Source organism: Hetaerina americana, unplaced genomic scaffold (genome assembly GCF_022747635.1).
Source record: "Hetaerina americana unplaced genomic scaffold, ioHetAmer1.1.p SCAF_10, whole genome shotgun sequence".
Lineage (NCBI taxonomy): Eukaryota > Metazoa > Arthropoda > Insecta > Odonata > Calopterygidae > Hetaerina > Hetaerina americana.
The window spans coordinates 52549037-52562766 of NW_027286070.1; the positions used below are offsets into that span (position 1 = coordinate 52549037).

At 35.9% G+C, this 13730-nt stretch overlaps 1 protein-coding gene across 1 annotated transcript in view; it reads left to right on the forward strand.

Moving 5' to 3' along the window:
• Nucleotides 1–6588, forward strand: part of LOC139700332 (urocanate hydratase-like) — a 45176-nt gene extending 38588 nt beyond the window's left edge. The window contains exons 12-15 of the mRNA XM_071598971.1: nucleotides 160–259; nucleotides 2573–2654; nucleotides 3486–3596; nucleotides 6465–6588. Of these exons, the coding sequence (XP_071455072.1) occupies nucleotides 160–259; nucleotides 2573–2654; nucleotides 3486–3596; nucleotides 6465–6588 (417 nt within the window). The remainder of the gene's footprint in view (nucleotides 1–159; nucleotides 260–2572; nucleotides 2655–3485; nucleotides 3597–6464) is intronic.
• Nucleotides 6589–13730: the final 7142 nt, after the last annotated feature.

Genomic DNA, 13730 nt, shown 5'->3' on the forward strand with positions numbered 1-13730 from the left:
AATGGGAAGGCAATGATCAATTATAAGCTACTTTGGCCATTCGCTTTCTCTTGATTCTAACTTACCACTGCCCATGATCACCACAAATAATTAGTACCCAAGTTTAAACACTCATTTTTTTCAAGGCACTTGCTCATGAAATCAATTTTTTATTTGAAGGGACCAGTGGTAGTAAGCAGAGATCACCATGATGTCAGCGGAACAGACAGTCCTTTCCGAGAGACATCAGATGTAAAAGATGGCTCAGCATTTACAGCAGGCTAGTATATTTAACTATTGTATCTGAAATTCTTTTTACAACCATGCTGTTTCACATATTAGGATTCTTTTTCATCAAATATTCATAAAAATGATGGTACTGTAAGAGGAAGAGAGGCAGGACACTAATCTGCATTTGTTGAGAAAGACCATTTTAAAATTTTTCATATGCTACTGAGAGAGCATCAATAGGTCCATAGGGGAGGGAAGGGAGAAATACCCCTCTGTATAGGAATTATCATGTATGTCACTAAACTTCAAAAGAGATCAATTTAAAAAATAATTGGGTCAAATTTATGTTAATACTGTTTATTATTACTTGTATTTAAGTCCATGGCTATTTAAGATAATATCTGTGTGATCTAAATATAAAAAAGATAACACTGTACCTGAAATACTGAAATTTTTATAAAACTTAAATACAATATGCATTAAAGAATCATTTGTGCCAGTGTATCAATTAGGTTTGCTATTTCTAAGGAACTAATTGCAATGCTGAACTATGAAATTTGGCAAAGGTGGTTATTTGCACTATTTTGCAACCTTCTATTGATAATTCTCAAAACTACCTCTGTTGTATAATGAATCAAACTTATCCTTCTAGAGTCCTCACCAAGCTACTTTGCACTTTATCGGGTTTACCATTGAAATTGACCCAAGGAAATCATCTGGCCATATTTCTTTCTTATAAATACTGCATATAAATTCAAAAAATCCCTTCCATCCATTTTTCCCTAAGCTATTTAGTAATTCTAGAGGGATCCTAGTCCCTCCTACTCCATTGTTTGACTTAAACTTTATAATTTCTTTTCATATCTTGCATAAATGCTTTTCCAATCTAGTATTCCCAATCCCAGGCTATCCTTGTTTACATTGCATTCCCTTCCTATTTCTGAACTAGCTGGCCTAATATATTTACCATAAAGCTCTTCTATGTATTCTTTCAAGTGTCCCTCAATTGCTCTGGGGTCGGTTAATAACTTCTGTCTTATCACTTATGGTAGGTGTAGTTTTTCCATTTCTACAACATGGCAATTCTCTTATCTGCTTATATATGGCTTCTACTTTTCCATGTATGTGAAATATATTTCACATCATCAGATATCTTCTTTCAGCCATCTCTTAAAGCATTAATTCTGTGAATTATGCCTTCATTTTCTTGTTTTACACTATTCCTATTGTTTCCTCTAATTTTCTTTCTATTCCATTCTTAAGCTCCATGCACCTTTCCCCAATTCTTTTGTTTCCCCTATTATCATTAGACTTTGAATTCATTTTTCTTGGCACTCCTTACTATTTACTGCAGTTAAATTTTCATGATTCCACTTTGGCACTCTCCTATTCCCTGTTAATTGATTTGAATATTTTAAACCGAATTCCATGACAACTACCTAATTATGGCCCAAATCTGCATCAACACCAGGAAAGCTGTATGAATGGAGGATGCTCTTTCTAAATTTAATTCAAGCAATGATATAATTTAGCTGGTATCTACCTGTTCCTTCTGGCATCTTCCATGTGTACCTATGCCTGTGATGATGTTTGAACTAGGTGTTACATGCAGTTATTATAAAACTTCTAACAATAGAATTCCATCACTCATCTGCCCTATATTCACTACCCTTCTCTCAAGGTTTCCTATTTATTACTATGACTACGCCACATAGTACTCTTCTCCCCCAGAGATTAATTACTTTGTAACTATCATTCTAGAAGTCCTTGCTGTATCTCCATCTCATCTCAAACCAACCTAACATATCTATTTCTCCTTTCTCCATTTCTCTCTTGATGTTTTCTACTTCCCTGTCCTTAAAAATATCTAGGTTCATATCCTTAGCAGTTGGGGTCCTCTTCTGCTTCTTTTTTTTCTCATGACTATCAACTTGATAATGCAAGGATTTTGTGTGAACAAGACCATGGAGGCCTTCCTTCCACTGCTAGCAAGCATGAAATATACTCCAGTCGAATAAGTTCCACAATTGCCAGGATATATTATCCTTGGTTAACATCCATATTATTGCCACCGGGAAATAATCAAAGTGGGTTTTCATAGCCTCATCAATAGTGTTTTCAACATGACATCATCACTTAAATGGCCTCCAGACTGGGATCAGATGCCTTTGTAGCCACCTTACTGAGGAACATATGCTAAACAGTCTAACTCATAGTCTACTTTTCATAGTCTAGCTCCTTAAGTAATGGTTCGCATGCATTAAAAAAGTGACAAAAAGGGAGGTGACAGAAAAAAAGGTGACCACAATAGGAAAATAATTCAGTGGGAGTGCTGAATTGTGCACATTTACAATTTTTACAGATATGGCCGTCCAAAACTGCATTGGAGATTCCTTTCGTGGTGCATCATGGGTTGCCTTGCATAATGGTGGAGGAGTTGGATGGTAAGTAATAAGAATACAATTCATAAGCCAAACAAAATGGAAGTTAATGAAAAACAAATGAATTGCAAGACAGAAAAATATTCTGGGATAAAGAAAAATGATGATTTTTCTTTTTCTGACTTCTATTTCTGAGTAACAGGTAAGCAGTTCTGTGAAATTTTCATAACCTGGCCCTGGATAAGAGAGTTTTCAGCGAGACTGAGGGTGTCTTTTGCCACCTGAATGCCAAAATAATTCTGCATTGAAACTGATGAATTATCACTAGTAATAGGTATCAAAATATATTATTCCTTTCCCAAACATGTCAAATCTTTAACATCCTTAAGTACATTTAACACAAATCTAAACAGTTTTTGTTGATGAAATGCAATTATTGCTGTCAATGATCCAGTGGATAATAACTTTAAGTGGCTGGTGTGATCAATCTCAGCTCATATGGACATTTGGAATTCTTTTTCACAGCTTTTATTTTATAGAATACATGGCACATTTTATTCCTCCGGAGACACTATTAGGCCCTAGGAAAACAAAGATTATTGCTATTATATGCATACCAATATATATCCCCAAAAAGCCTATTGTAGCCTGTAAGTAGAATGTTCAGTGGTTGATGAACATCCAGATAACTTAAATCTGCTAACATGGAACAACTTTACAAGTCTCCAAAACTGTTTATCAAAAAATACTACACTAAATAATTGGTAAACTGTGGTTGCTTTTTTCTAAGTGTAAATATTTAGGATATTCCCTTACAAATATTGTATATGGGAGTTCGTATCACATTCTTGTAAACTATGTTAATGCTCACCATTCTTTATGCAATTATTTCAGGGGAGAAGTAATCAATGGAGGATTTGGGCTATTGCTTGATGGCTCCAATGAGGCTGCTAACAGGGCAAGGTTCCTTCTTTCTTGGGATGTTGGAAATGGATTGGCGAGGCGGTAAGAGCATAGCTTCCTCAGCAAAATTTAATAGAAAACATTCTGGTTTAGATGAAAACCTAACATATATAATTAATGTTAACAATGCCGATGACAGAAAACATAAATTCATCAATAGGAAACTTTTTCTCCCTAAAGGTCTACATTTAAAAAAAATCCTCTTCAGTAAAAAGTAATTTAAATGTCTCAGTTTATTCTGAATAAGTTGAATCAACATATTGCGTTGTTACAATGATCTTTCTACATTATCCAAGAATAAACCATGGCACCCCATGAATCTGGTATTCTTAAAACAATGTAATCTGGATCTTTTAAAATTCATGAATTTTATATGTTGTTATATTTTCCTTTCACAGACAGTATATTTTCTCGTTTGCCTAACATTCTCCCATCTATTAGTCTTCAACATTCCACTGCTGATAAATGCCCTTCTTCCATTTTTCCTGCCTCCTTAGGATTTCTCCCAACAAACCCCTCTCCTCGCTCACCATACCAAGTACTTCCTCATTTGCTCTTCTTTTGGTCCATTTCACCTTCTCCATCCTTCTCCACACCCACATTTCAAAAGCCTCCAATTTACTTCTATCATCCTGCTTCAATGACCATGTTTCCGTGCCGTACATAACTACACTCCATATTAAAGTTTTGACAAGCCTTTTCTTAACATCCTTACTCCTGTCAACAACTCCCTCCTCCTTGTGAAAGCCTCTTTGCCTAGCGCAATTCTTCTCCTTACGTCCCTACTACTTTGACTATGTTGGTCCAAAACCCTCCTGAGATAGATAAACTGTTTCACCTGCTCTAGTTTTTGCCCTCCTATTTTAACGCTTAGCTTAGCCCTTTTCTTTCTAGAAAATCGCACAACCTTTGTTTTCTTGATATTGATTCTCATCCTGTATCTATTGCACTGAATTTCCAAGTCACTCAGCAATACTGACAACCCCTTGGATGACTGACAATCTATAGCTTGGTCATCCTTAAACCTAACTGATTTTACCAATTCCCCTCCAACTTTCATTCCTACCTCCAGTTCTTCCCATGCCTCTTTAATTATTTCCTCCACATATACATTGAACAGTACCGGTGACAATGAACAACCATGCATTACACCTCCTCCTAATACTGCCCATCCGGACTCTCTGTTCTCAACTCGCTCCTAAGCAGTCTGAGACAGTGCAGGTTGTGGATTAGCCTCCTGTCCCTCCCACCTATTCCTATTTTCTGCAATATACTAATTAGTTTTTCCCAATTCACTCAATCAAATGCCTTTTTGAAATCTACAAACCAGGCAAATACGTCATGATTGTATTCTATTTTCCTCTTGATTAGTGATCTCATTACTGCAATGGCATCCCACATGCCTCTCCCCTTCCTAACCCCAAACTGATCATCCCGTAAGTAATCATTTGCCCTACAGATTGAAATGCTTTTTATAGCCTTTCAACTTTCTTAAAGAATATTGCTTGGCATCAAATTTTATGCTGAACTGAGGCTGGCTTTGTGCTCACTTTATTTTAATTGACTTTGGAAAAATCTCTATCATTAGAAAAAAATTTCATTTGAGCAGATCGATGTGGTGCAGCTGTCTTCTTTGAGTGTCATTATTAACAATTAAGGGAAATGTACCTTGATTACTATTTTAAGAGTAAACACTATTCTAAATCAAACTATAAGAGAATATTTAATGAAAATATCAATGAGAGGAAATTGTGATAAAACCAAACCTAATATACATGCCAAGGGGTAGTAAGAGTTTGACAAAAAATGTTGCAAGTTACATATATCAGAAACATAGTTCATTTGAAAGACTTATTTACTGAAATAATTTATGTGGAAATTTATCTGAAATATAAAAATATATGTAAACTGCATGAATACTTTATTCAGTTTGCTTACAGGAGGTAAATAGTGTGCATGTGCATGAATTTGAATATTTTGGCATTAATTCTTTGAATATCACATTATCATAACATAAAATGGGCCACAATCTTACCAGATAAGAAATAGAACTCCTTTCAGAATAGTTTGGAAGTGTAAATAAATATATTAGAACTGAACGTGTGATGGTAAATGTGCATATTCCGCACCAAATAATCATATTAGTATTCATTAAATGAAGAACACGATGTATTTTTTCACTGTACTGGATTTTGGTATTATGGGTTTCAACGCTTAGGCATGATCCTCAGGCCTAATACCCCTGATGATGATGCCTAAGAATTGAAACTAGTAGTACCAAAATAAAGAACAGTGGAAAAATACATTGTGTTCTTCATTTAATGAACATGAGCTTCCACAAAGTTTAGCCAGAAACCATTGAAAATCACATTAATACTATATCTGATATATTCTCTTATTTGATACCAGTTTTCTGTGCACTACAATGTTCAACAGTAGTAATTACAATATGTATCAATCTGTGAACAGTTTTATCTAAGTATTCTACCTCATTCAATGGATTCTAGTATTTGCAAAATTTTGTAACACCTGCTATGCTCACCAGACTGAAGCAGAACATGCATGTCTGCAAAGCATTTTTACCAGTGCAAATTCCAAGATATGATGTATTTTTATGATTACTTATTTTTTAATGCTAAATTTATAATGTTTTGCGACTTAATCAGACTTGTGCTTTACTCCCCAGAGATTCCTCTTAGCCCCATATGAAGTCACATTTCTGAGTTCGTGTTTCACAGCAAACAAAGGGGAAGGTGACCTCAGATTTTCAACTCTGAATTAGGGCCTTAGTTTTAAGGAAAATATACTTATCCATTGCAGCCATTGGAAGGACTTGATACATGTTATCTTATGTTATTCACATGGTAAGGTAATTTCATTGGGTAACTTAAGATTCACATATCATTTCAGGTGCTGGGCAGGAAACCAGAATGCCTTCAGTGCAACCATAGAAGCAATGTCTCATGATCTAAATATCAAAGTCACTTTACCGAAAAAGGTGGCAAATGAAAAAATTCTGGATGAGTTATTTTAGTCACCTACTGAAAACTCAAAAAAATGCGTTATGTAGAAATTGACATTATCCTTACAAAACAGGGCAGTTTACCAAAGGTGTCTGCCTCCAGTATAATTTTACTTTCCCCTTTACTTCTAACTCCTTAAACTAGATCAACTGAAAGCCTCTTCATATATGTCAATAAAATATAAAATATCCTTTAAATTTGGCAAGCATTTTGTCCTTGTACCCAGTCCATATTATTCTTAGCCACTTTTCCATTTTGTTATTACTTATGCTAAGCAGAATCTTTTAGATAAGTAAATGTTTATAACTGATGTATAAGTAACAAGATTAGTCTCATTTTTTTCCAGACCATTATCTTGGGACTTTTCTAGTTCACTTCATCCAGAACTACATAATTCCATAGAACTCATTAAAAAAAAAGATTATACTGAGTCATGAAAAATGTGCCTTTCTCTTGAATCATAATGAGAAGTTCTGAAATGTTGGAGGTGAAGTCCAGTAGTCTTATTTAATGGCTACAACACATGAAATAATTCATTTGTCTGCAATAAAGATTTGTCTGCAGCTTTGAAAAGGTGATGAAATCTTCACTAAGCTAGTTGAGGTACACAATAATGCACAGTATTCCTAACAGGATACTCTCTAATAAGGACAACATTCAAGGACCTTGGTTAGGTTTAGGTAAAGATGTTGAAAAAACTCCAATTGGTCCAAAAGGCAAATATTTTAGTCACTGTGTAACCCTCTTTAGCACACTAAAGATAACTAAAACTACTGCAATTTGAGGTTGTAGATCAGAAGACAGTACACAGACATAGAACCAATCAGAAGACATCTGTGGATTTATATAACTGAGTGGAGCTGGGGCTGAGAAAGGAGAGGGGGACAGAGGTGAAAACTGAACCAGATAAATTATTTCAGCTGTTGATGATGTGGGAATGGGAGGAAATCCACAATGAACACAATAATGTCCTTGATTATGGAATTAGACAGACCATAGATACCCTTACCATTGGGTTTTAAAAATTATTTTTCAGTCGACATAATATCAAATTGAATAACAAAATTCCATTTAAAATTTAAACTATTTGGAGGAAGATTTTGCAGTATATTGCTAATATTGGTAGCATCAACTTTTGCAGAGAACAAATTGAGTGCAACAGCTTATAAGAAAAAATTGTTTACAGTTTATGGGGGCAAAAGGAAGCTTTTATTTTGCATTACCAACTTCTTCATTGGTTACTCTCCAAGCTGCCTTTTGTTATTTTTTTGCATTGGAAATAAAATCCTTATAAGCTTTATTTTTTGTACCCATAATTGAGTTATAATAATCTCTTTTGTATTTCAAGTAAGCCTCTTTGCCTCTATGTCATAATACCCTGAGTGATTTGTTGAGGAACTGACCTATGACAAGGTTGAACTTTTAAAAATAGACCATGGTTTTGCTGAATCACCTGAATATTCAATAAATCATGCTCATGAAGATTGATATCAAAGAATAGGAACTTAGAGATTTTTCCAAAATAATATAATTTCTGAAAGTGAGATATTTGACAGTCATTAAACTTAAACTGTTGAAAGAGCTAAATAATATCCAACTCTTTTTGTTAACCAAGATATGAATTATATTCACATCATATCAAAAACATTGATAGGCCCATTGGTTAGGGATTACAGCCACAATATTAAGACCTAAAACAATTAATTAAAAAACTCATGGGTTAGTGATGAATGCATTTGCAGTTACAACAGGACTGCCTATAGGATTATTGGATCAAAACATTAATACTAGGACTTACTTCACTGAAGCCCTAAAAGAGTTGAAAAGATGCCATTTCTGAAAGATGGCCTTGCAAAATTAATCGCTTGGAAGCAAGGAAAAGCAAAAAGGATATTCTATCACCATGATGATCACCTTTTTTGAAAAATCCAATGTTCTGGACACAGCAGCCAGTTACCTTCTGGAAAATTCCCAACCATTGATTTAGAAGTTTTTTATCATTTTTAGAAGTTGCTCTTGGGATTACATAGCTTAGAGAACAGGAGGATAACATGTTTTATCATTATCACCACATGATAATTTAAGAAATAGCTGGTTCAGGCTGACTGGACAATTTTAAAATTAATGGAATCAGTAATGAAGTTTTCAAATAATGTGGCTTCAAGAATTTCCACCAGTTGAAACAAAAATGGCAGCTACTGAGAGCTGGGTTTCATTATCATCAGATTTTCTACTTTACATTTTCATAACATAATACTTTAACTTAACAGTTAGCAGCTAATGCTGCCATGAATCAGAAAATGGATTGATAACACAGAGTAGCTTGCAAAATAACACATTATGCATCAGGATCATAATTGATTTCATCCAAACCACAGGCAGTTTCACTGACTTTAGCCAATATTTCATGTGGGTGATGTAAGGAATATTTTCAAAAGTGAACAATACTATCACCTTTTTCTATCATTGAAATGATAATTTTGCAGCCTCCCAATTGGCATTGGACACTACCAGTGGCTCTTGCATATTTACATCATGAATACAGGGAAATATTGATTACTGAACTACAAAAATAGGAACTCATGGGTAATTATGTGTTTAACCTGTGATTGCGGGTTACCTCCATATAGCCTAACAATCAAGTGCCCTCCCAGAACATCTTGCTATGAAAATGGTAGAGATTGATACATACGAGTTCAATTAACCAGTTATTTTGTAACAAAGGCTTCTACAATGATGTGCAGATGACACCAGGGTTTTTGAGTCACTCCCACATTACTACAATTGGCTGGATGTCAGTTCTGCTGGTGTTTAAGTCAGTTTCTTCAAGTATAAAATCTCTAAACCTGAAAATATTGACCCTAACTTGAGTGAAATGGTTTTAAGCCTGTTAGAGCAACATGGGAGTTAAATGAAAACCCAGATATCAACAAATAATTTTGTTTTTAAAAGAAGTTTTCTTGAATAACTCTTCAGTTGAATTGAGAAATCTCAATTTCTGTGATAAATAATCTCTAAAATATAGCAGAAATAGACCTATCAAGATTTCTACAATGGTAATGGTGCAATTTTATGAAACAAATCAATTTATAAACATGAAAAGAAATCCATATTTCAAATGCATGGATATGAACTTGAATATGGATTTCAGCTGCATATTGAGATTTTCAAATGGGAATAATAATTCAGTTATAACAACTAGGAGCTCAAAAATCTTTTTTCTGATCTTGATTTTAATCTTTAGTGAACCTACTCTAAAGATTTAGTGTGACTCGTTCAAATCAAAATTTTAGTTAAGCTACCAGGAATATTTAACAAATTTATATATATTCATCAGTGATTAATAAGTGAAAACATCCTTATTGTAATTGTTATTAATGAATTATTCATAAGTAAAATACAGGCACTTTAAGAGGCATAGCTAGAAATAGGTTGGATTATCCACATGTCATCTCAATGAACAAAAATTAAAGCTTAATCTGTACAAATCAACAATAGTGATGAAATAATATAAGGATATTTTTTAAGAAATCAATAAAAGCCTATGGCTCAGGATGGATGGACATCTCACTTGAAGCATTGAATATCTTTATTGGTCACATGGCACACAATTTTTTCTGCTAAGTCAATTTTTTACATATTACACTTATACATGGTAACTAATCCAAAGTGTGGTTTGATGGGTGAGAGAAGATCTTACATGAAACTAAACCCTATAACTGGTCGAATCCACATATCAAGGCAGGCAGGGGACAATTCCTTTCAATATATGCTACTTACAGCATCCCAAGCCATTTCACAGCTTGGGTGAAACAGAGGATAACCACCTACATTATTTACATTTGAACACAGTGGGGGCACACCTCCAGCATGAGCGACTTTTTCCTACCAACTGTCCACCTCAGGCATCATCCCACCTATATATCATCCCAGACACCGACGAATCAGAGGCCAAGATGGCATAGGGAGGTAGGACGGTCCGGGACGGATGATTGGCTGGATTGTCATGTGTGGAGATGTACCTCCAGGTCACATGCTGTAACTGGTTCTTTATTAATTCCACATACAGAGTTTTAACATGAGAATTACACATAATGACACCCTTCCCCTTTGACAGGGAATATATAACAGATTGGTTGTCGCAGTCAACTGTGATGTTACAAATTTCTGGTGCAATAGCTATTGCATGGTGGGCCGCCATTAGTGCACCTAAGGCTTCTGCTTTGTGAACGGGTGCGGGTTCTTCAAAGGGCCACCATGACGTCCATGGATGGAATGGTCCAGGCTGCTTGGAACGGGGTAGCGTCCAAATATACGTGCATATTTATCGACATTGGCGAAAACTTACACTTTATGTGCCATATTCAGGCTACCCAAAGTTCTTCTGCCCATCTGGCATCTTGCCTTGCCAGATCGTTCATTAGGAAATAGGCTAGTCGGAGTATGTACACACACTGCGCGACATAGCCGACGGCCTTGGGGATATCTTTGGAGCGTGTTTGCTCAATGATATCTATGATGTATCGGACTCATTGTAGAGCCATTAAGGTCAAGGGCAGTGTCGTTTCTATTGTATCAATTAATACTCCTAGGTATTTCAATCTCGTGACTGGCTGCTAGATACTTTTCTTTTCATTTATTATGATCCCTAGGTGTGTTTGGATGAAGGTTAAATTTTTGGTAACATAATGAGGTTGACCCGGTGGGAAAATGAACACCCAGTCATCGAGGTAGGCCATCATCAGCACACGAAACTTTAGGTAAATTTTGTGCGCTACCGCCCTTGCCCACCTCTGCATAATTGCAGACCCTAAGGTATGTCCCATTGGTAGCCTATTTCATTGAAAATACTCGTTAATGAATATACCGTAGAAGTGCCGCTGCACAGGATTAGTAAGGATTTGCCAGAATGCATCTGTTAAATCTAATTTCATAAGGAAAGAGTCTGTAGGGATTGTTTCAAGTGCCTTGACAGCATCCTTGAGAGTGAATTTAGGCTTACGGTAAAATGGTATCCAATCAGACAAATCTTGAATTATTCTACTAACACCTGATCTCTTAGGAATTATGATCAGAGGGAATTCACTGGAAGGCCTGGCCATTGCTAACATTTGCCTCTGAACTAGAACATTAACCCAATGCAAAATTTTGGGTGTTACCCAAGTTGGCTTAAATACAAACGGGGCCTTGGTGGGCTTGGCAAGGTTGGCTCGGCAAGGTTGGCTCCTTCTGTGAATAATAATTTAACAGATTCATTCTGATAGGGATACGGAAGGGCTGGTTAAAGACAAGACTACTTTGATACTTTTGGTGCATTGTTTACCCCCTAAACTACCAGGCTAATTACAGCTGTCATCATGGCCACGAAATATCATACAAAAACCATGGTTACAACAGCACTACCATGGAGAAATGATTTCAAAGTAACAAGTGGACATCAAGGAATAAAGAACTTCTATAGAGTATATTACTCCAAATACCCATTAACCTCTATTCACTAAATTAATTCAAAGGTATCAACCTTCAAATATAAATCTTTCCAGTAACACTATAAATATCTTCAAAGAATGATACAAAATGTTCAGTACCTTCCAGAATATAAGAAAAGAAGGTGAACAAGGAAGGAGAAAATAATTATTCTCTATTTTTAAATATTTAAATCTCATTTTACAAACGTTTAATTAGGGAAGTGGATAAGACCAGCAAAATTTCAAAAGAACTTCCTCCCCTACAATAAGGAGAGGGCTATTGTCATTAAGAAATCACATCAAAATTATAAAAACTAATTTTTTACATTTCCTGATGGAGCTAGTTTCGAAAAGAAGACTTACTTATCAGACCTCTCTTTTGTCAGCACTAGTAAAGTTGTTGTCGACGTTTTCTGATAATTATCTAGTTAAACGCATGCCCAATTAGTGTAATATTTTTTTTATCTCCTATCCATAAGCTGTAGTAGGGATACTTATGTCTTATTCAAATAATGGTACCTAATATCTGGTAATAAAAATAATAATACTAAATAATGATAAGAAATATTCCAAAAAAGGTAAAGGCTACATCATGTGAGGACTACAGGACGATAAGTTTGATATCCCACGCACCTGAAGTTGTTCTCAGGATCACAAAAAAAAGGATAGAGAGTAGGGCAAATGATTACTTAGGGGATGATCAGTTTGGGTTTAGGAAGGGGAGAGGTACGCGTGATGCCATTGCAGTAATGAGATTATTAATCGAGAGGAAAATAGAACACAACCAGGAGGTATTTGCCTGTTTCGTAGATTTTGAAAAAGCTTTTGATAGACTGAATCGGGAAAAACTAATGAGTATTCTGCAGAAAATAGGAATAGATTGGAGGGAAAGGAGGCTAATCCGCAACCTGTACATGTCTCAGACTGCTCAGGTGCGGGTGGGGAATGGGGAGTCTGGATGGGCAGTGTTAGGAAGAGGTGTAAGGCAGGGTTGCCCATTATCACTGTTGCTGTTCAACCTGTATGCAGAGGAAATGATTAAAGAGGCATGGGAAGAACTCGAGGTAGGAATGAAAGTAGGCGGGGAATTCGTAAAATCAGTTAGGTTTGCTGATGACCAAGCCTTAGTTTGTCAGTCAGCCAAGGGGCTGCAAGCATTGCTGAGTGAATTGAAAATTCAGTGCGACAGGCATGGGATGAAAATCAAGATTAATAAAACAAAGGTTATGCGATTTTCTAGAAAGAAAAAGGCTAGACTATAAAGACATTAAAATAGGAGGGCAAAAACTAGAGCAGGTAGAAAGGTTTACGTATCTCAGTAGTGTTTTGGACCAACACGGTCAAAGTAGTAGGGACGTAAGGAGAAGAATTGCGCTAGGCAAAGAGGCTTTCACAAGGAGGAGGGAGTTGATGACAGGGACGTTAAGTAAGGATGTTAAGAAAAGACTCGTAAAAACATAGAAACGTGGTCATTGTAGCAGGAGGATAACCGTAGACTGGAGGCTTTTGAAATGTGGGTGTGGAGAAGAGGGGAGAAGGTGAAATGGACAGAGAAAAAAACAAATGAGGAAGTACTTGGTATGGTGGGCGAAGAGAGGGGTTTGTTGGGAGAAATCCTATGGAGGCAGGAAAAGTGGATGAAGGGGGTGTTGACCGGCAGTGGGATGTTGAAGACTGTGATAGAG